General features: G+C 44.4%; 1 protein-coding gene across 1 annotated transcript in view; it reads left to right on the top strand.

The window, feature by feature from the left end:
- The window catches only part of GPRIN3 (GPRIN family member 3), a 40,268-nt gene extending 25,856 nt beyond the window's left edge, over positions 1-14,412 (top strand). Inside the window, exon 2 of the mRNA XM_028743822.2 lies at positions 10,956-14,412. Within this exon, the coding sequence (XP_028599655.2) occupies positions 11,064-13,379 (2,316 nt within the window). The 5' untranslated portion in view covers positions 10,956-11,063 and the 3' untranslated portion in view covers positions 13,380-14,412. The remainder of the gene's footprint in view (positions 1-10,955) is intronic.
- The last annotated feature ends 8,286 nt before the right edge of the window (positions 14,413-22,698 follow it).

The following is a 22,698-nucleotide window of genomic DNA, read 5'->3' as shown; positions in this document are numbered from 1 at the left end:
TCCTAATCTTGAACTAAAGAGAGTTGGGGACTCTTACCAGTTTGCAGCAAACCACCCACTCTTAGAAGATGCGCAGAATACCATCTGACTGTGGCTGAGGGGAGAGTGTTGGGTCCGATAATCAAGGCAGAAGTAGCTCACCAATGCTTTCCTGGAAAGCAAGATGCAACAACCATAGCAAAACTGAACATGTATGCCTAGGCCTATCTCTTTTTGTGGGCTGACTTCCATTACTCCCTGCTGTCTTAAAAGAAGGCTTAAATGGAAACTCCTTACTAAATCAACACATAGAGCCCATGATTTGCATACAGACCTAGCCATAGTCCCAGGCAGAACTAGGGGAATACCTCTGTTTGAAAACCCCATAGAGCCCCTGTAAATCAGTGCAGATGCTACTGAGATAAATGGACCAATAGTCTGCATGGAGCATTAACCTTTGAGAATGGCATCTCTTTCCTAATGATTTTTAATTTTGACCCAGTGCCTTTTGATTGCAACATTATTTAGCAAAAATAGAGCAGTAAGGGACTTTTTACTGGTCCGTTACTGTGTTTCTTTATTCATTTGTGTGAGCTTCTCTCACACTAATCAGAGCAAATGAGTTATGATTTTATTAGACTCGCCAAGGGGGGAAAAACAAGAATCAAAATGGAAACTGTAGGCAAATATGAATTTGGAAGGTGAGGTTAGCCCACTCCTTGAAAGCAAAGACAGGGCAGGAACACAACTTATCCTGATATATTCGCTCCCACCCTCCATGCATTGAGCAGAATCCTCTAATCTGCAGGGTTGGCGATTGCATGACAGGATTTCACATCCACGGGTGCACATGCTTTTCACACTGCTGCGCTTGTACAGATTCCACACACCTCTTTCACATGCTTCCGTTGAAAACCTGGAGGTCGAGGAGGGCCAAGACCAGCAGGTGCAATAATAATAATAATAATAATAATAATAATAATAATAATAATAATAATAATAATAATAATTTATTATTTATACCCTGCCCATCTGGCTGAGTTTCCCCAGCCACTCTGGGCGGCTTCCAATCAAGTGTTAAAAACAATACAGCATTAAATATTAAAAACTTCCCTAAACAGGGCTGCCTTCAAATATATTTTAAAGAGAAGATAGCTGCTTATTTCCTTCACATCTGAAGGGAGGGTGTTCTATAGGGTGGGCGCCACTACCGAGAAGGCCCTCTGTCTGGTTCCCTGTAACCTCACTTCTCGCAATGAGGGAACTGCCAGAAGGCCCTCGGCGCATGACCTCAGTGTCCGGGCTGAACGATGGGGGTGGAGGCGCTCCTTCAGGTATACAGGACCAAGGCCGTTTAGGGCTTTAAAGGTCAGCACCAACACTTTGAATTGTGCTCGGCCATTCATTATGCACACGGAAGAAATGCTTGAAGGATTCGAGAGAGAGAGAGAGAGAGACTCTGCCTTCAGTAGGCCTGATCAGACCAGGATTGGTTATAATAGCACCTGAAGTTTGAAACAAAGATAAGCCACTCTCCAGGAAATCCCTCCTCTCTTCAGCAGCAAACAAGACAAATATCAGAACATTGTGCCTATCTCTGATCATGGCAGTGCAGTTACGCTTATTTCAGTGCCTATCCAAAGTAGTTCGTGTTCCCTTCTCTCTGGGTCCCATCACCCTCCTTTTGCCCTACTTTTATATAGAACTGTGACGAAAGGTTTTTCCAGACAGTTTCCTCTATCCTTCCCCCACCCTCTCCCACCCAATTAACTGGTTCTTAACTTAAGTTTTATACAATCTAGATCTCTTGCCTCAAGGAAGCACTTGCCCTGACACAGAAAACGGCATCTATTAGCCTACAATTAACGGAAGACCAATGTTGTTATCCAAGCTTCCGTTATCAGCGAGCCTCAGGGTTTGCTGTGTAGAAGGCCTTCAACGTTCTTTGCTGAAGTTTAAAAATTAATTGTGGCTTATTATGAGCAGACGCGGGTGGCGCTGTGGGTAAAACCTCAGTGCCTAGGGCTTGCCGATTGCATGGTCGGTGGTTCGAATCCCCGCAGCGGGGTGAGCTCCTGTCTTTCGGTCCCAGCTCCTGCCCACCTAGCAGTTCGAAAGCACCCTTAAGTGCAAGTAGATAAATAGGTACCGCTTTATAGCAGGAAGGTAAACGGCGTTTCTGTGCGCTGTGCTGGTGCTGGCTTGCCAGAGCAGCTTCGTCACGCTGGCCACGTGACCCGGAAGTGTCTCCGGACAGCGCTGGCCCCCGGCCTATAGAGTGAGATGGGCGCACAACCCTAGAGTCGGACACGACTGGCCCGTATGGGCAGGGGTACCTTTACCTTTATGAGCAGAAGGGAACGCTGGTTTCATAATTAGGTGGAATGTGGGAAGGGTGCATAGCAGTTTCAATGTGTGGGAGAAGGAAGCTGCAGGGGGCTGCCCACGGGGTTCGTTTTTGCGCAAGGGCAGTTGCACAAAAGGAAGGAGGAAAGCATGGCCATGAGGTGAACATGAAAAACAGGTGCAAGGTGGGGCTTTTGAAATGAGGTTGGGAAGGTGAAAAATGAGCTTAACAGTTGGATGGGGTAGTCTAGGGCAGCGGTAGGCAACCTAAGGCCCGTGGGCAGGATGTGGCCCAATCGCCTTATCAATCCGGCCCACGGACGGTCCAGGAATCAGCGTGTTTTTACATGAGTAGAATGTGTCCTTTTATTTAAAACGCATCTCTGGGTTATTTGTGGGGACATAGGAATTCATTCATTCCCCCCCCAAAAAAATATAGTTCGGCCCACCACATAGTCTGAGGGACGGTGGACTGGCCCACGGCTGAAAAAGGTTGCTGACAAACCAAAGTCATTCACATAATTTAGATAGGTAAAGGTAAAGGTACCCCTGCCCGTATGGGCCAGTCGTGTCCGACTCTAGGGTTGTGCGCCCATCTCACTCAAGAGGCCGGGGGCCAGCGCTGTCCAGAGACACTTCCGGGTCACATGGCCAGCGTGACAAGCTGCATCTGGCGAGCCAGCACAGCACACGGAAATGCCGTTTACCTTCCCGCTAGTAAGCGGTCCCTATTTATCTACTTGCACCCGGGGGTGCTTTCGAACTGCTAGGTTGGCAGGCGCCGGGACCGAGCAACGGGAGCGCACCCCACCGCGGGGATTCCAACCGCCGACCTGACAGCTGGCAAGTCCTAGGCACTGAGGTTTTACCCACAGCGCCACCCGCGTCCCCATAATTTAGATAGGTTGCTGAATTAGGGATTTTTAAAGAAGTTCTGGGATTTCTTTCTCCTGTGTTTTCTAGCATGAAATGCACACAGCATGCCAATGAAACTTGTTTGTTTTTGTCAGAAATCTTCAGGCAGACAGCTGTAGTGCAATCCTGGTCTTGAAATATTCATTTCAAGTCGGTGGGTAGGTACCACTTTTGTATGGATATTTCTTGTCTGCTCTGACTCATATGGTCTCTCTGGCATGGAGGTCCTGTTTTTTCCCCTTTGGCGTTGTAACCCATTGAGCATGTGATGGTTGAGCGTGGCCCCCATAGTTAGGCACAGTGAGTGCAGGTAGCAGAAATCCAGTCGGTCCCCAAAGTGCTACTGGAGCACAGGGCTTGAGAGACCTTGTAGGAGATACTCCATATCAAGTCATTTAAAATATATTAAAACTAATGCATTTTATTTTTTTATTTTTGAGCCTTTATATGCCACTTTCCATGCCAACCCAAGGTGGTTTACAACTTTAGAAAACAATTCGATAATCTAAATTTTGAACCAGTTGTTGTTGTTTACAAAAAAAAAAGTAATAGTAAATACAGATTAAAATACAACCACAAATTCAGTAACCACCACAGTTCTGAAGGCCGGGTATCAGTCCCAGTCATGGCAGGGAGGAGAAATGACCAATAAGGAGAGAATTTTGACAGTTTAATGGAGATATAGGGTCTGGCTACGGAAATAGCTAGGCATTCTTAGGGGTTTGTCAGGCAGGATAAACCTGTTTAATTTCCTCAGAAAGGGTCTAAAGGTGCTTTTACGGGAAGAGTGAAGCAGCTAGCCATCCCTGGGGGAGATAGGTGTAACAGAAACATTTCTGTGGTGGATAATTCCAGGTAAAGTTCTTGTTTAAACCTGGAACAGCGTTTCGGGCAGAAAAGAAGGGCTGTGCCTTTGAGAGTGAAGCTGCCAAGCTGTATCCCTCTTTGAGTAAGTGGTAATAAAATACAGTTTCCACTTCCATTGTGTCTCAACTTTGATTTATACCTCTCTTGGGGAATAAGTTGTCATGGGAACCCAAATATCAAGATTATATACGCTACCACATAAGGTGAATTCCAGAATTCTCTGTGAGCAAGGTTAAATCTCCTCAGACACGGTCATGTTGCCCTTCTCCTATCTTCACTGAGGGAGCATGTCACGAAGGCTATTAATGGCTACTAGCTGCAACAGCTATGCCTGCCTCCACTGTCAGAGACAATGTGCCTCTGACTACCAACAGCTGAGGATCATGAACGAAAAATTATTGCTGTCGTTGTTCTGTTTGCAGGTTTCCCATAGACATGTGGTGGGCCACTGTGAGAATGAGCCTTTGGCCCGATCCGCCAGGGCTCTTCTTACATTTTTTGGTATAATTATTCCCTTTATTTTTAAGCTATTAATTAGTGCATTAATTATTTTAACAGGCCTTTGCCTTTGATCAACCTCTAAGTCCAGATATTAAACAAGACCGTGCAGATAAGCATACAAAAGGCCATTATGCAAACATTGGCCCGTGGTTTGGCCAATAAATAACGTTCCTGCCAGGGTACCCAGAGCTACAGAACAACTTTTTCCTAAATAACTCTTGTAGCCGTCACTTCGTTGGGGTATTGTTTGATTTAACTACTGTATGTCCTTTACAAGCCACGTCTCCTCGCCTTTCACCTTGGGAAGAGAAATAAATCTCTTTGCAGCGTTGGGCAATAAATAGGCTTGGGTTTTGGCAAGGGAGAGTACACGCCTTAGAAATGGTGCGTTCTTTTAAACACTTTCTGTAGCCTGAAAAATAGGCCCCCTACTGAAAACGTTTGCTGACCCCTGAAATCCTGTAACCTTTCATACTGTAGATATTCTGGGGAAGTTGGGTGTACTGCAAGAGCACTCCTCCAGATGGCATTAATGCAGTGACATTGCAGAAGCATCACGTAACAGGGGAATGATGTGCGGACGGTCCAGTATAAATCCATCACTAATGTGTTACTGTTGTGTCAATGACATGTCACAGACTACAACCACAAAAAACCACTGGTCTAGAGGTGCCTTTCTGTCTTCACTTAAAAGTGTGGGGGAGGGGCCTTGCTGTACATTGCTGCTCTGATCCAGTTTACTCATAAGTAAAAATAGAAATTCCGCCATGGATCTCCTGCATTTCCTGTTGAGGCGGGAGGTGTTTGCAGTAAGCAAACCCAGCACCTACCACCTCTTTGATTCAGAAAAGCAAACCTGCAGCCCAGATTGCATGTCTCAGTGCACAGAGGTCTCAATACATCCATATTTCCTCTTAAGAAATCAAGCTGACAGCCGTATCATAAATAAATGATACTCGTTTTGCAACCAGCCGGCACTGCGAATGCAGCCCTGTTCCCCAGAGGAGGAATGGTGGCACACCAGCGCTAATAGCTAATAGCTCTCGGACTCTCAAGTGTGGAAGGGCAGCAAAGCTTATTCATGCTCCATGCTCACAGCACACGGCTTTAGCTTTTTGCTTTTAAACAGAAAACACCTTTATTTAATTCACAGCAGGCTTTAGTAAAGAATGGAAGACAACAGTCCTTCGTTGACCTGATCTGGCAGCAATGAGTTCCACAGCTCAGCAGAAACCATGATAATCAATGGTAGACAAATGACTTTTTAAAAAAAAGAAGAGGAAGAGGAGCTTAGAAAGATACAAGGATTCCTGTTTCATATAAAACACTCAAGGACCCAGAATAGTTCCTTACTCCATGTTCTTACCAGGAGTTCCTCGTCATAGGATCTCTCTCTCTCATTCTGATAGATAGATGAGAGAGAGAGAGAGAGAGAGAGAGAGAGAGAGATATGATAGATGATGATGATAGATAGATGATAGATAGATAGATAGATGATAGATAGATAGATAGATAGATAGATAGATAGATAGATGATAGATAGATAGATAGATAGATAGATAGATAGATGATAGATAGATAGATAGATGATAGATAGATAGATAGATAGATAGATAGATAGATAGATAGATAGATGATAGATAGATAGATGATAGATAGATAGATAGATAGATGATAGATAGATGATAGATAGATAGATAGATAGATAGATAGATAGATAGATAGATAGATATAGATGATAGATAGATAGATAGATAGATAGATAGATAGATAGATAGATAGATAGATGATAGATGATAGATAGATAGATAGATAGATAGATAGATAGATAGATGATAGATAGATATCTCTTATAACTTATTTCTGCTTCCCCTGACTTGCCACTGAAATTCATAACCCCAGACTCTCTCTCTTACCTATCTCTTTAGCCCCATTTGCGCTATACATTTTAAGCAGTATCATACCAGTTTAAACAACTGTGGCCTCCCCAAAAGCATTCTGGGAGCTGCATTGGTTAAGGTGGCTGAGAGTCATTAGGAGACCCCCCCAACTCCCCTCACAGAGCTACAATTTCCAGAGTTCTCTGAGAAGAGGGGATGATTTTTAAACCACTTGGCGAATTGTAACTCAACCAAACGTCCAACACGACTTCAAACAGACATGGAATCTGGAATGGATTCCATTCAGCTTCCAGGGTACCGCTGTATTGTCTTCACAGAATAGCCTGGATAAGGTGAGACCGAGAGAAGATATGATAGCCATCTTCAAATATCTAAAGGGCTGTCACATGGAAGATGGAGCAAACTTGTTTTCTCCTGGTCTGGAGTTACAAGTTACAAGAAAGGAGATTCCGACTAAACATCAGGAAGAACTGACAGTAAGAGCTGTTAGACAGTGGAACGGTCTCCCTCAGGAGGTTGCAGACTCTCTTTCCTTGGAGGATTTGAAGCACAGGTTGGATGGCCATCTGTCATGGATGCTTGCATTGAGATTTCTGCATTGCAGGGGCTTGGACAAAATGACTCTTGGCATCCTTTCCAACTCCACAATTCTATGATTCTTTAATTTAGTTGCTAAAGGGTGTTTTTCCCCCCTAGTCAGCCTTTTCACAGTCCATACGATTCCTGTAGTATTATTTACTCTTAGTATGCAGATATTAGTGTGTGAGTATTGAAGGAGTCAGGGTTATAGTTCCTACCTGGCCTGGCCTGCTTTTGGAACTCACAAGCAGCTTACATGTGTTATGTACTAAGCTTGGATCCTAGAACAGTAGGCAAGTAGGATCCTAGAATGCAACAACTGATTGGCTTGCAGGAGAAGACCAATCAGGGTCCAGGAGGAAGTTAATCAGCCTATTAGGCTGGTAGGATCATAGAATGCAAGAACTGATTGGCCTGCAGGAAAAGACCAATCAGGTTCCAGGAGGGAAGCAGAATCAGCCAATCAGATGGGACTTATTGTGTAAATATTGTATATAAATGATGTTTGGGGGGCAAAAAAATCACTGTTTTACAAGCTGCAATAAAGAGCAGGAAATCACTATAGGACTCTGAGTATATTCACCATGTATAAAATTCTTCTTACCCTCTCCCTGAAACAAGTCCGCGTGGATGTTGGTGGTAACGTGGGGAGGTTTTTAATACATTGCTTCAATGTGAAATAGCTTTATATAACTGCTTCTATGGCACTTGCAGTTCAGATTTTAAACCCCAGGCTTTTATATGTTTTAGTCCAGCTGAGATTTGGGAACTAAATCATCACAGCACTTCTTTTCCACAACCCTGAAGTGTTTATGCCTAGCCACCAGAAGAAAAGTGAAATTGTCGGAGACTGCAAGGGAAGTTGCTTCAACAAAGGGTTTCCTCTTTTTGGAGCCCATGTATGAGAAACTGTCCATTTGTTTGCTGACAGATGGCCTTGCCTAGCCGTTCTTTTGAATGAATAGGTCAGTACACGAAGAGTTATGAGAATGGGCTTGGATTTGTATGAAACTAGAGAGCCTTGGCTGTAACACTTGCACTTTAATTCAGCTATTTGGAAAAGCAGTCTTTGACCGTCTTTCTAAAAAACCCAAACCTCTGGTTATTGACTTGGGCTATAAACACTGCAAATTTTCAGCTTGCAATTCTTCTGAGAGTAGGTGCTTTTACTTCATTGTATTTTTCTCTCTCCTTCTTTATGCCCCTTTGTGACATGGTGTAATTTTGCCCATCAGGCTGCTCCTTCCCTGTTCTGCTTTTCGCAGTATCCTCTTTGAAGATCCGAACACATGGCTGCATTCAGCACTACTATGGTTTTGTTTTGTTTTTTAAAGGAAATAAATCATTATGCTTAGCCAACAGAGGAAAATTAACATTGACCAAGACCATCTAGCACTGAGACACTGGAATTAACTGTAGCAGGTTTCCTACAGCTCTGCAGACGCTGTAGACCCACAACTCCCATCATTCCTGGCCATTAGCTGAGGCTGAGGGGAGTTGGAGTCCAACAGTTTGCCTAATGTGGCCCACCGGTTGGTTAAATCTGGCCCATGTGGCAACAAAACCCTTATAAAAAGCTCAACAACTTTGGGGTAATATGGTAAAATCATAAAAAAGCTCAACAACGTCAATCCTGAAAAAAAGGTCAACAATTGGTTGGCCCTTTGGTTGGCCCTCACAGCCCTTCACTTTATCAAATCTGGCCCTCTTTGAAAAAAGTTTGGACACACCGCTGAAGGCAAACAATTTAGCATGAAAGAGCATTCATGTGGCGTCCCTCGGCCTTGTTCTGGAGCAGACGTTCCCAAACTTGGGTGTCCAGCTATTGTTGGACTACAACTCCCATCATCAGGACCAGTGGTCAGGAAAGATGGGACTTGTACCCCCAAAGCAGCTAGAGACCTAAGTTTGGGAAAGCCTGTTCCAGAGCCTGGGGCGATTCATTACTTCTGGGAGGAGGGAGTGAATGTTCAGGCATTTGTTTTTCTGGAGTGCAATGAACTCCACCCTTAACCAGGGCAGCCTTAGAAGCCTTCCCACAGTTTGAAAGTTACAGGGGGAAGAGATGTGAAGCAATTTTACGTACTTAGAAAGATCTTGTAATTGTTGGGAACTTCAGCTAAAGGAAGCAATATTCAGCGATAACCAAGAAGCAAATTGGTTTAATTCAAGCTCTTGCAGTTGTATTTGATGTAGGCATTCTAACTAGGTGTGTTTTAAAGGATCTTAAAACATAGCCCTGCATGTTAGTGGGATATGCTTTATTGGCTTGGATGTCCAACCTCCTCCTGGCTCCTTTCTGTACTGGCATAATATGGCTCTTGTTCTCTGTGCGTTTTATCAAAATCAATCTTAGCAGAGCTGGTGGATTGCTGACAGCAGATTACACAATAGGCTAAACCCTCCAAACCTGAATGTGAGGTGTGTTAATATCACAGTGCCAAGAATCTCTTCCCAGAGGCGTTATTACCTAGTAAAAACCCTAGAGGGGAAATGTTGGGCAAGCTCTCCTGCAAATGTGGTCAAGGTCACTGCCTGAGAACCAGATTGTACATTATGGATAGGCTTGTTCAGCCCAGTGGAGATTTGGGCTTCTTTTTCTGGAACTCCCAAGCTGTGTGGCAAACTGCTTTCAAGACTGAGGGGCCTTTCGAAAGCAGATGGTGATTGGCCATGGGGTCTCCTGATCAAAATACGAGCAGTCCACTGGGCATGCCAGGCTTTTGAGTACGCCAAAACCAGGTGGTAGCTCTTTGGAGCCTATCCTGTATTTCCCCCCGGACTGAGATAATTTCCACATAAAGCGGATGTCCTGCTTAAAGTTGCTTTCAATCTTTTCTCAGCATGGAAAGGAGGAAACACCTGATGATAGCCCAGCTGCATGTTATGTTGGACATTCCCTGTCCCCTCCCCTCGCCCCCTCCAAAATCAACTTCATAAGGGGACCGTTTTGTGTGGAGAAGCAGCATGGGGGAGGGTGTGCTTTCTCCTTTTCTCTCCATCCATTTCTGCATTTGTGCTTCCAGTCTTCCCACCCTCCAAGCCGCTTTGTCTCCTTGCAGGGTTTCCACATGTGTTTACCCTTACAAACATGTATGAAGAACTTCATGGAGGGAAAAGCAACCGGGGGGGGGGCGTAATTAATTTGAAGTAGGGGGAAAGTTAAGCACCCACTGCTTATTTATGTAAAGCCCTGCGCCCGGCCCCCAGGAATGGCTCTTCCAGGTAGTAAATAGAAAAGGGCACCTGAGTTTGCTCACGTGAATCTCTGTGTAAAAATTCAAGCCAGACTTTGCAACCTTGGCACTTTCTGTGCTGACTAGACTTATGGGAGTTGTACTCCAAAACATCCAAGGCACAGTCTGACCCCCTCCTTCGGCAATCCTCGTAAAACTCTGGCCCAGTGGTTGCCATTTGATTTTGAACTGATTTTAGAATATTGATTTTAGAATGCTGTGTTACTTTTATTGCTGTTAGCTGCTCTGAGCCCGGCTTCGGCTGGGGAGGGCGGGATATAAATACATTATTATTATTATTATTATTATTATTATTATTATTATTATTATTATTATTATTATTATCTGGAGGAATACCCCTCGTTCAGTGGCAGCCAGCAGAGCCAACTATTTCTATCTTTGCCGCCATCCTCCTCCCTTGAAGAAAAGGAACCTAGCAGACAGTGGGACCCCCTGGACTGGATGCATGTGGGGAGGCAGGCAGGGTGAGTGGATGGCACAGTGCCCTGCTTGGCTTAATGGTCCAGCCTCCACTGCCCCCATCTTGAACCTGCTTGGGTACAGAGCCTACACTGGATATTTTCATTGCTTTATATCTGAATTTGTAAATATTTCTGTCTCTCTTTAACAGACCAGCTGCGAGGAAGAGTCGCTTGTGGCCGCACCTCTCTCCGCCTAGGCCCTTCTCAGCCAGAAGCTGGGCGAAGCTGACGGGAGCCTTGCAACGCATTGTGTTCCCATGGGGACTGTACCAGATCCTCTGAGGTCTGCCAAGCGTCCACTGGTCACCGCTTCCGAGGAGGAAAACGACCTGAAAAGGTTGCAGTCCTCTAAACACCAGTACAAGCAAGCGAGCATAGAGAGCAACAGTAATGGATTTCCTTTCACTGCCAAGGTGCAACCCACTGGAGATCGCCTGCTTGAAGGGAACTGCGGGGTGGAAGCTGATGCTGCAGCGGGCGAACGGCACTGTGGGTATGACACTGGGAAACCAAGAATGTCCTCCAGCCCATCCAAAGAAGGCTGCCTAGCAGTTCTGGAGCCGGGGAATAACTCTGAGCGGGAAAGCTGTAGTGATGCTGGAACTCAAGGCCAGGACCCAGCAAAAGAACATGCTGCAGTCAAGGCACCTGCTACCCAGGAGGCCAATGAAATTGTGCCAAGTGGTGCTGGAGGGCAACTTTGCAGTGCAGCAGATAAGGCAAGCTCTCTGCCTGGAGGTGGTGGTGGCAGAGTCACAGAGATCAGAGCTCATGGCAGGTCTTCTCCTCCTTCAGATGCCCAGCAAGCTGCTCCAACCACAAAGGAAATTGTGGGTGAAAGGATTGGTCCCGAAGTGACGCAGGTGCCAGACACAGCAAAGGAACTGGAGCCTGTCTCTGATCTTGCACTGAAGGCCCACGGTTGCTTGGATGCGGAGCCAAAGGGCTCAAAGGAGGCAGACTCCGAGTCTGGCTCAAGAACTGCACCAGAGATGGTCCCCAAACCCAGCCTTGGGAGCACACCACAGCCTTCATGCGGTGACAAGGCTGCAGAGAAGGAAGGGCCTGAGCCCTCCGAGTTCAAGGACACAGGGACCATGATGGCGCAACCTGAGAGTGGGGAGGTTGCAGGTGGGGAGGTGGCAAGCAAGACCCATCAGGATGCTGGGGTGCAGGCCGTAGCCAGCATGGAAAGCAGATCAGCGTCCACCAGCCCAAGCATCTTTGCTGCATTCTTACGGGAAAACATGCCTCCCCAGGCAACACAGAAGCAAGAGCAGTTGCACATTATTTACACAGGAGCCGGCGGGAAGGAGCAATCGGAAATCGTCGACGACTTTGCGGCGCTTGTCCAGACAGCTGTGCCTGCTGCCACCGTGACCGAAGCCCATATCCAGGCAGCAGCTGCAGTAGACGAGGGGTTGGCAGTTCAGGCTGTGAAACTTCAAGAGGGCACAGCAGGCACTCATGATACAGCCCACTCGACTTTGTCAGGCGACGCAACGTATCCCTGCCCTGGCGGTTTGCAAGAAACGTCGCCCAAGGTGACAGAAGCACAAACAGCAAATGCAGCCAGCCATCGCAGCGATGCTTCCCAGCAGTTGCCGGACGCTTCAGTTATGCTGAAGACAGCACCGATTGACCAGATTACTGTCAATGGCAGCGCTTCCCCGCACCCCGCGCGCAGCGAAACCAAGCTACCTCCACCTTCTGCTCTGCCAGAAATCAATAGCAAACCTCAGCACCTTGGACCCTCCTCTGTTGCAGAAAGCCAACAGACGCCTCCAGCCTCCTGCAGCATATCTGAACAAGACAAGGCTCTCCGCACCGCTGGTGGCACTCCCAATATCGGTTGCAGAGAGCAGCTACGCACTGAGACGGTTAGGAGTCTGGAGACGGTTCCGGCCAGCCTCCTCATGGACGTCAAACCAAAGGGGGGAGGGAAATCCGTCCCTCTCAGTCCGAAGGAACAGGGGACGATTAACACTCCAGCAGTGGCTACTGCGCCCCCAACTGTGTGTGCCCCAGCCACGGCAAAAATTGAGCAGGATAAGCTTCCAGAAAAAGAGGCGGGAGGATTTGGCATTCAGAATCTGGAAGCTGAGTCTGGGTTGAGTAGAAATTCTGGCCCTGGCCTAGGAACTAAAAGCAACAGAACTAAGAAGGGAGAGAAGGGCAATCTTTCAGCCTCTCCCGCTTTGCCCTTGCCAAAGCTGGGCGAGAAGAAGAAGGAAGGAAAACCTGCTGCGGAGGGCAAAGGGCACCTGAAGCAGTCTAAGCGCGTCCGGGATGTCGTGTGGGACGAGCAGGGCATGACTTGGGAGGTTTACGGGGCCTCCCTTGACCCCGAGTCGTTGGGGGTCGCCATCCAGAATCACTTGCAGAGGCAGATTAGAGAACACGAAAAACTGATTAAGGCCCAAAACAGCCAGACCCGGAAATCTGTTTCTTCGGATACGTCTTCAAATAGAAAACTTAAAGGGAGGCAGCACAGTGTTTTCCAGTCCATGATGCAGAATATCAGGCGCCCCAATTGCTGCGTTCGCCCTGCTGCTTCCTCTGTGTTGGATTGAAAGAGTCGGGAAGGCGACGAGCGTCCGTTTGTAGCCATTTGTTTCTGTGTGTGCACAGAAATCTGTAGAAAATAAGCCCAGGAGCTCAGCTTTGATGCTTGAGATTCTGATATAATGATTGGGGGTGGGTGGGGGGGGGGCAGAGTAACGGCTGTGTATTGTATGCCCAGTAAGTCATCACATCTGAGCTGTCTTGTTCTCTGCAAACGACACGTGCAGCTTTTACGTTTACTTAGAAGCCACTCCGGTCTGTTGCCAAACGACAACATAAGCACTTAAAAACGAAGCACAATGTGAGATTGCCAATTTACTGCACCAACGGTGTGGCAGCTTTTTGCAGACGGAAGAGAAGGGAGGCATCAAACCCTTTGCAAACGCCTTTCACGTACAACTAGGTCTTAACAATGTCGATAACGAAAACTTCAACAACTGTGTGTTAATGTAGCAAATATTCCCAGGTACCTGCATCAGGTTGCGTTGGTGCTGAGAGAGTCAAAGGAGCTGGTTTTCTTAAAATGATAGACTCTCTTTGAGGCGGTGGTAAGAGGATATCCCCTTGCAATTAGGGTGGTATTCCAAGTACGCCTGCCAAAAGGAGGCACCCCAAAGACGATCCACCCCTTTTGCCTCACATGCTAAAGAGCCCTTAGGGGTCCTGTACCAATCACATGCTAGCCTTTGCCAACCTGGGGCCATCCAGATGTTTTGTACTACATCTTCCATCAGCCCCAGCTGTGCTGATTGGAGTTGTGGTCCAAAACATCTGGAGGGTAAACCAGTTGGACAAGGTTAATCTGTACATATATGGTTACAGTGTGCCAAAAGGCCTGCTGGTTCTTGAAGGCTCTGGAAACCTCTGGCATCCCAGACGCGATAAAGGTCCTTCAAACTGGAGTATAAAGGACTTCAGAAATACCCAAGAAATTTCAGTGGGTGCCAGAATTTCTGTTAAGTGTGAGATTTTGACTGTTATTTGCTCCTTAATGGGTCTACTCTTTCTGTCCTTCCCCCCCCCCACCGCCCTGGTTGCAATTTTGTAATGTTTTATCTTAGAGGTGATACTTCCATGTAACACAGAAGCAGAGAAATGGTTTGGATTTTCAGCAGCAATGTAGAGAGGGCACGAAAGATTATTGTGCAGCCTTGTTAAAACTATTTTTTATATATATAATTTTTTAAAATTAGTTTTCCACTATACCCCCCAAAGTAGCCAAATTATAACAATAACAATTAATTCCCAAATGGTACAATTATCAAAATGCCAATCAACTTCCAATTAATACATTTTAGTTAAAGTGGCTCCCCGTATGGTGGTTTGGGTGTATTTCTGATCTCATATCACTGCGTTCCATGATCTTAATTTATGTCAGTTACATTTCAGTTATTATAATAATCCCTTAGTCAACAACTACATAATTAATGATCTCCATTCGTGATGTTATAAGATACAAATTTATAAAGCTTCAAGTGAGGAACTCAAACTATTATCTTTATTCTGCCCTGTGTGTGAAAACTGTTAGGTCCATAGAGGTTCCTTCTGTCCATATATGATGTTGTTTCTTTCACTTCCCAACTGTTGTTTTCTTCCATTGTGACTTGGTGCAGAACTGAATCTCAAAGTTTCTCAGAGGTCTTATCTCTCCATCCCTTGCTTCGATGTCTCAGAACAGGCGACAGTTTCCTAGAAACCATTCCGTCTCACTAGTAAACCATGTCACAGATCTTCACCATTTCTCCCTCAGCCTAGGAAAAGGTGGGCAGTTTTCAAATGTGCTGAATATTCAATACTCTTTTCCAACTCCCAGAATCTCTGCAGCGTTCTTATCACAGCCCCCAGATTCTTTTCCTTTCAGCTAGAGATTTATGGTGCAATTCGTGGTGCCAGGACCGTCTGCTCGCTGCCATGTTAGGCAGAAGCTATGCCTCTTGGTCTTGAATATGAGCAACCAACAGGACAATGTTGTCATAGGTTTCTCAAACATTGTGTTTCCCTACAGAATGTCCCCAAGAAACTTGTTTGGGAGGGTGAAATACCTGCTAGTTCTTTACTCTGTCTTGTTAACATGGAGAACCAGTGTGGTGTAATGGTTAGGGTGTTAGACCAGGATCTGGGAGAGCAGGGTTCAAATCCCCACTCAGCCATGAAGCTCACTGGGTGACCTTGGGTCACTCACCATCTCTTAGCCTAACCTACCTCACAGGACTGCTGTGAGGGTGAAATGAAGAGGACAACCACATACACCACCTTGAGGATAAAGGTGGTATATAATTGTTATAATTTCTAGCTCAGAGGCAAATGTGAGTGCCCCTTCATTTCAGAGCAGGTGGGAAGAGCCTCTGAAGTGGCTTCAGCGTGGTTGATAACATTGTGGGGGGAATCTTCATTGCTAGCCCCTCCTGAATGATCTCAGGGCAACACAGGAAGGATATGCACTTTAGAGGCTTCCCATGCTGTTAAGGTACCATTCGTTCCATCAGTTTCACTCAGTAAAGCTTAAACAAGATTTCATCCCATATAGGTTTCCCAGTTCTGAGAACCTTTGCACTCTTACTGAACTTAACTATTAAAAAAAAAAGAACAAGAAAAAAATCAATTCCAAATTATTCCCCTCTCCGCAAATTGGCGATGACCACTCAGCCAGAAGAGCTTAGTAGATTGTTAATTGATTTTGTCACTCCAGTTGTGTAACTGGTGCTTTATAGATCTGGGGGCTAGATTAAGAAAGAAAATCTGGGGGAAGGGAAATCACAGCATCCAGATAATTGCCCAACCTTCGCTGGGCTTTCCATCTCAAAAAAGAAAAAGCCCCAAGCCTAGCCAGCTGAAAGTGGAAAGGTCTGTGGTATATCTGTTCTCTTGCTTGAGGTTGGATGGGTAAAAGGCTTAAGCATCCCAACAGAATCTGCTCAAGCAGAGTAGGATGGATTCCAGGAGTGAAATTCAAATTTTGCAGTCATATACATGTTTATTACAGATAAATTTCAGTGTGGAACCACCAGTTGCACAAAATAAAAGTAGTCTGCTTCCAAAAGTGGAACCCCTATGTTAAATATTCCCCTTCCCCCTCCACATTGTGCAGTAAAACATGTGGCCTATTTCTGATGCCACTGTTTTGTGCATTTTCCGTCTTTCCGTAATTGGCTGTTGAGATTCCAGACATGCATGACATTATGACATCTAGCTGTAAGGGGTGTTTTATTGCTCGTTTTGGCAGCAACCCTGGGTTCCTTATGACATGTAGTTCCACTGTCCCATTCGAAGATTTGCCTTCACACTAGAGTTTACTTAAGATGTCAGTTTTGGCATCAACATATTCCAGTACTGACCACCCAATTCCAATCTCCCATGCCTGTCCCTCTGTCTTTTGTTCATAGTCAGAAAACAGACCCAATAACTAGCACAGTTTGAGTATGTGGTGTTGTCTGCCTTCAAAAAGAAAATACCTTGCATTTTCCCCCATCAGAGAAACTAAAAAATAAAACCACTATGCCATACTGGGATAACGGAAATTCATGTGGAATGCAGTAAAACAGAGGCTCACTTTTAAAAGTTTCCTAAGAACCAAGTCCACAAACTGATTAAACCTAAATCCTTGGATTTGAATTAGCTGAGTCCCAGAAAAATTCAGAAAGACTAAGCTGGCATAAATCCAAACCTGCCTAGGATTTCATGACTTCGCTGGTAGGTTGTTCCCATTGCCTAATAGGTATCTTTAAGACTACACCAGCCAATCCTTCGTGGGATGTAGCCAAGAGAGAAATCACAATGAAGACCATAGACCACAATCCTGGCAAGATTAAGCACTTGTATATCTCACTAATTTCAACAGGAAATTAAGCAAGTGGTCTGGTTCATGTCGCAGCAAACCATGGTTTATAGTGGAATCCTCCAGATGTTGGACTACAGCTCCTATCATCCCTGACCACGGGATGGGGACGTTGGGATTTGGAGTCCACAACATCTGGAGGGTGACAGGGTAGCCGTCTGTAGTTTATGGCTTACCCTGAAAAAGTAAATACCTCTCGCTTTGTTCTTCCCTAAGCAGGACTTCAGGAAACCTGAAGTTTGGCTTCTTGAGATAAGCAAATGCAGGGTGTGGTTCACATTCACAAATCACAACAAGCCTTCATAGTCTGTTTTCATTCACACTAAAGGGAGGAGCCAAGTACGAGCAATGTACCCATTCACAGTAAAGCACAAACCATGGTTTACTGTGACATGCAAACAAGGCCTGCATCGAACTTTTTTGAAATACCCCTCCAAATGCTTAACTTTGTCTGAAATGTATTCCACAGTTGTTGTTTTTAAAAAGCATGAAATCAGTTAGTTCCTTTATTGCCCTGTATTGTGCAAAACCATTTTTCCTTCTGTTTTGTTTTTGTAAGGGGGAAAAAATGTTCAAACGCTCTGTTTTACGTATTGGCTTGAAGCTATCGGCACTGGTGTTTTTTAGACTGTACTTAGATGTACATCTTACTGACCCTTGCTTCATTGTTTCCCTGGCGGCAAAACAGGCTGTTCTGGTGGGCATACAACACACATAATAATGTTAGGAGATAACTTACTGTAAGGAGCGCCAGTTCAGCAAATCCTTCCTTGAAATGTTGTCCTTAGCAAATAAATGAAAAACATTGAACACTCTTAAAAGAATTAATTCAGTTGCATTTAAAACAAAAACAAAAAGCAGCAACAGCTTTCACCGTTGTGTTTTGCACAAATATTATCACCATATTCTTTAGAAAGATTTGCAGTCTAGTTTTTGACTTTACCCATTGTGCTTCCTTAGGGCTCATATCCATCTGTAATTAGGTGCCTGTAGCAAGGGCTGCGAACAAAATTAGCAGCTAAGGGAATAGGGTATTGTGGAGCAGGGTTTCCCAAATGTGGGTCTCCAGCTGTTTTTGGACTATAGTTCCCATCATCCCTGACCGCTGGTCCTGCTAGCTAGGGATGATGGGATTTGTAGTTTATTGATTGATTGATTGATTTTTTTTTATTGATTTTTCTTAATGCTTTATTAGTTTTTTAAAAATACAATACAATACAAAACAAAACAAAACAATACTCAACAATCAACAAAAAGCAATCCAAGATCAATAACACTCATTACAAAAGAAAAGAAAAAATGAATTCACATGTCATGAATTCCAACGTGACTTCCAATCCCCCCATTGTGATTCCTAATTTACATTACGAGTGCACACTTTATCTCTCCTAGGTTATTCGGTTGTGTTAATTTTGTAAACTTCTCTTATTTCACACAGAAATCAATCGAGGCCTGCCAAAGAACTTAGATTATTACACTGTTCTTTTAAGTATTCTCTGTAAACAAGCCACACTCTATTAAATATTTGATCTGTATGGTCTCAGAATCTTGCTGTCAATCTTACTAGCTCTGCATATTCTAACATTTTATTCTGCCAATCTAATTTTGAGGGAGTAGAAACTCCTTTGTAGTTCAACAGCAGCTGGAGACCCAAGTTTGGGAAACCCTGGTTTTGAGAAAGGGAGATTTGAGGCAGAGCTCCCTCCCACCCAGCCCCCAAATGGGATCAGCATAGAGCTTAGCACAGTCCTGATCGTCCCTATAGAATCATATTTGGAAGGGACCTTGAATGACCTTGGGGGCCAATCTGTAATGGGGAGCCGACATGATGCCCTCCAGATATTTTTGGACTCCTCAGCTGTTGGCCATGCTGCCTGGGGCTGATGAGCATTCAAGTCCACAACAGCTGAAGGGCCCCACATTGGCCACCCCTGATCAAAATGCCCCCCTACAGCATGGTTTCCCAAACTTATGTCTGCAGCTGTTTTGGGACTACAACTCCCATCATCCCTAGCTAGCAGGACCAGTGGTCAGGGATGATGGGAACTGTAGTCCAAAAGCACCAGGAGATCCAAATTTGGGAAACGCTGCTCTGACAGAACCAAGGTTCCACTGTAAATCTTGTGAAATAAATCTAAAAATTAATTATTATTTTTAATTATTTGAAAATCCTTTTTTTTAACCTTTTGATTTCCACATACCACAAAGCTGGGTCTTGTTGTTTTTTACAATGCAATCCTATATGTTTCTGCTCAGAAGCTAATCCCATGGTGTCTAAACAGGCCTACCGCTGAGCAGATGAGAGTGGAGTTTCTGCTTAAATGACTGAGTTGTTTTTGAAGATATTACTCTTGAATATCTGCCTGGGCTTATTTCTGCTTTCTGCAAAGTCCATCCTACCCAGCACTAATCTTCTCATCATTTACAAAGCATTCTTTACGGGATGAAGGATGCAATGCCATATTAATAGGAATTACTTCCTTATGGAGAGAGAGAGGTGGATTGGGGGCAAGTATTTATGCTACCGTGCAAGTGGTAAATAGAACATGCTGATAGGAGTTTCACGACAAGTATTTTACAAAATATGGGATGTTTCCAATGTGTAAATCTTCCTTTTGCATAACTGAACAACATATTTCTGGATGGAGTACCAGAATCAAATGGATTAGAAACTTAAGTTCATTAAATCTTCATCATAATTGCCATGCTGCCATTTCAGTTTTATATTCCATGCATTGCAATTCTGTGACAGATGCTTTCCATGTTCTCCAGTACCAACAGTAAATTATTATTATTATTATTATTATTATTATTATTATTATTATTGTCAAAATCTGTAGAGACAAGTTGCCTCCTAGCTATCAACAGCACTGTTTATTCAGTGTTCAAACTGACACCCTAATCTTAAAAAAATAATTTCATACTTGGCCATTGACACTATAATATTGGTGTAAATTGTCTGTGTGTGTTTTAAAATTGCACTGGTGCTGGTGAAAATTGTGCTAGAGACAGACAGATGTAAACAAGCATTAACATAACAAGGTGAATCCCAGCCAGTGCCCCAACCTTTCCCTGTGTTTGCTGTGCACTTAATTAAATGAAAATTAATTGATGTGGCCTTCAGTACCTTAACTATTGATTTGCTAAAGAAGCGGGGTTTAGGAAGAGATAACAAGAGATATTGAGACCCTTCAGCATTTCTTTTAAGTATAGTCCGATAAGACGATAGTAGCAGATAACAGGCAACGTGCACGAGATCAGGTTCTCAGACTTTGGCTGGTAAATTTACATTTTACATGAAACGAGTGCATTGGTAATGAAATCCATTAGCTCTAGGCCAGGCATGGCCAAACCTGGCCCTCCAGCTGTTTTGGGACTACAACTCCCATCACCCCTAGCTAACAGGACCAGTGGACAGGGATGATGGGAATTGTAGTCCCAAAACAGCTGGAGGGCCAAGTTTGGCCATGCCTGCTCTAGGCAATGCCTTAAGACCTGGCCTCAACCTTGTGTTTCCTGTTACTGTTTTTGCTTCTAGGTTTCAGCCTTAGCCAATTCTGAGTACACTGTTTGTCAGCAAATAAGTAAGGGCCCTGGACTGATCTGTCTAGCTGTCAGTCACTGGAACAAACTCTTAAATAACAAAAAGTTATTCTCTCGTATTCCACCTTTTGATTCACTCGCAGCTGATATTTGAAGTGCCATATTTGAGGGATGGGGGATGTTGTTGTTGTTTTGTATATGCCTGTGAAAGAGGTCTGTAATATCAATTTTCCTGCCTCCCTTATCATCGTCCAAAATGTGAACGTTGGGTTTATTATTTGAACGGTAGTATCCCATGACTGGTATTGTTCGGTAAGAGTCATTGATGTTTGGGATCTCTTGCCATCGTTTGTCTCTCAGCTGGGCACCAAAGTGTGTTTTCGCTCTTAGCGTACTGCTGCCCTGTTTGTGGCTCTCTCACATTCAGATGATCTAAAGTTTCTTGATGTTTATTCTCGTGCCTTCAAATCCGTTGTTTCCCCCCTAAATTGTCCTCGCGGATTGTGAAAGTGATGTCCGTCAAGGAACCTTCTGTCATTTTCTCCAATTTTTTTTTTCTCTTTATGGTAAACTCTTCTGACAAGATTTTCTTGAGCCGATACTGTACTATTTTTTTGAAAACAAAACTGTGACTGGACTATTCACAATGTGTCGGAAGAACTGAGGGAATAAACAAATATCTGTATTTAAACAAACTTGAATCTCATGAGGAAAAATCGGGATGAAGCTTCCTCCCTTCTTCATTTACAGCAAACGTTCTTACTGGCCTTTGAGTAGCGGAGGAAGTCAGTCCAAAATGTGGTCAAAAACAATGGAAGTTTTCTGCTCTGTGACAAAACTGTGAGATCTGTTTTCACGCTCTGCAGCAGCTTATCAGCTGAAGAATTCAACCCACCTCACCTTCCAGCTGAAAAAACGCCTCTAATTATAGTGTTTCCAATACAAATATATATGTATGTATGTATATATATATAGCTAGCTAGATATTTTGAAACTGAGAATAATTGGCTTCCAGGGAACTTGAGTGCACACGAGCAGAGAGAGTAAGTTGTAGAATACAGCTCTGGTACACTGCTTTAAAATAAATGGAACAATCGTGGAAAGTGAGGAGAAATTAGGACTGTTAGCGAATACAATACAATGGGCAGAGAGGCCTGCTAAAATGCATTTGCAGTCAAGCAATAGTGTGTCCTCTGTTCTCCCTTTCTTCTCCCTCCCCCCTCAAAATAATAAAAAAGACCACAACACCAGCACATCCCATGGTATAAAGTATTTATTTTTAAGACTTGGCTCTAATAGGACGGAATGCAAGCAGCATTAAGTGCCTGGTGTGTTTGTTTTAACTGTCATGGACAAAGGCCTTTATAGAGTGATCCCAAGCAAACAATCGCATTCTGCTAATACATCCCCATGTTTGGCCCAGAAGAGAGAAGCGATCTGTTGGGAAACTGCCAGGGAGATATAGTCCATCATGGCCCCAAGCCGGCTGCCGGACTTCCATCGATCTCCCGTAGCCAGGCAGATCCAGCAGTTAGCGACACGAAGCCTCAGAAATAGATTGCCACATTCCAGGCTTGTGCACACTGTTCTTTATCAGCAGAACCACAGCCAGAAAGCTTGCACCGTAGAAGAGAGCATAATTTACAGACTTTATTTAGCGTTGAACAGAACAAAGGGAAAACATGACCGTTCTGAGTCAGTGACTCCGACCGACTGAAATCGAAAGGAAACAGCAAGCATAAACATCCTGTGACTAGGACATGCGCAGACTCTGTGACTCTCAAAGCCTGCTCCCTCTTAAGGTGGAACGGAAATATCCTAACATCCTCCCCCTTTCCGTGTAACCTGCAGTACCTGTGGTTCACTCAATTGCAACCTTTGTACATAAACCTTAAGTTGTTCTTTGTTAACAACCTTAGACAACAGATCAGCAGGAATTTCATTTCCTG

Source organism: Podarcis muralis, chromosome 9, assembly GCF_964188315.1.
Source record: "Podarcis muralis chromosome 9, rPodMur119.hap1.1, whole genome shotgun sequence".
NCBI lineage: Eukaryota > Metazoa > Chordata > Lepidosauria > Squamata > Lacertidae > Podarcis > Podarcis muralis.
Note: the sequence above shows the minus strand (reverse complement) of the source record. Positions and strands in the feature narration are given on the sequence as shown.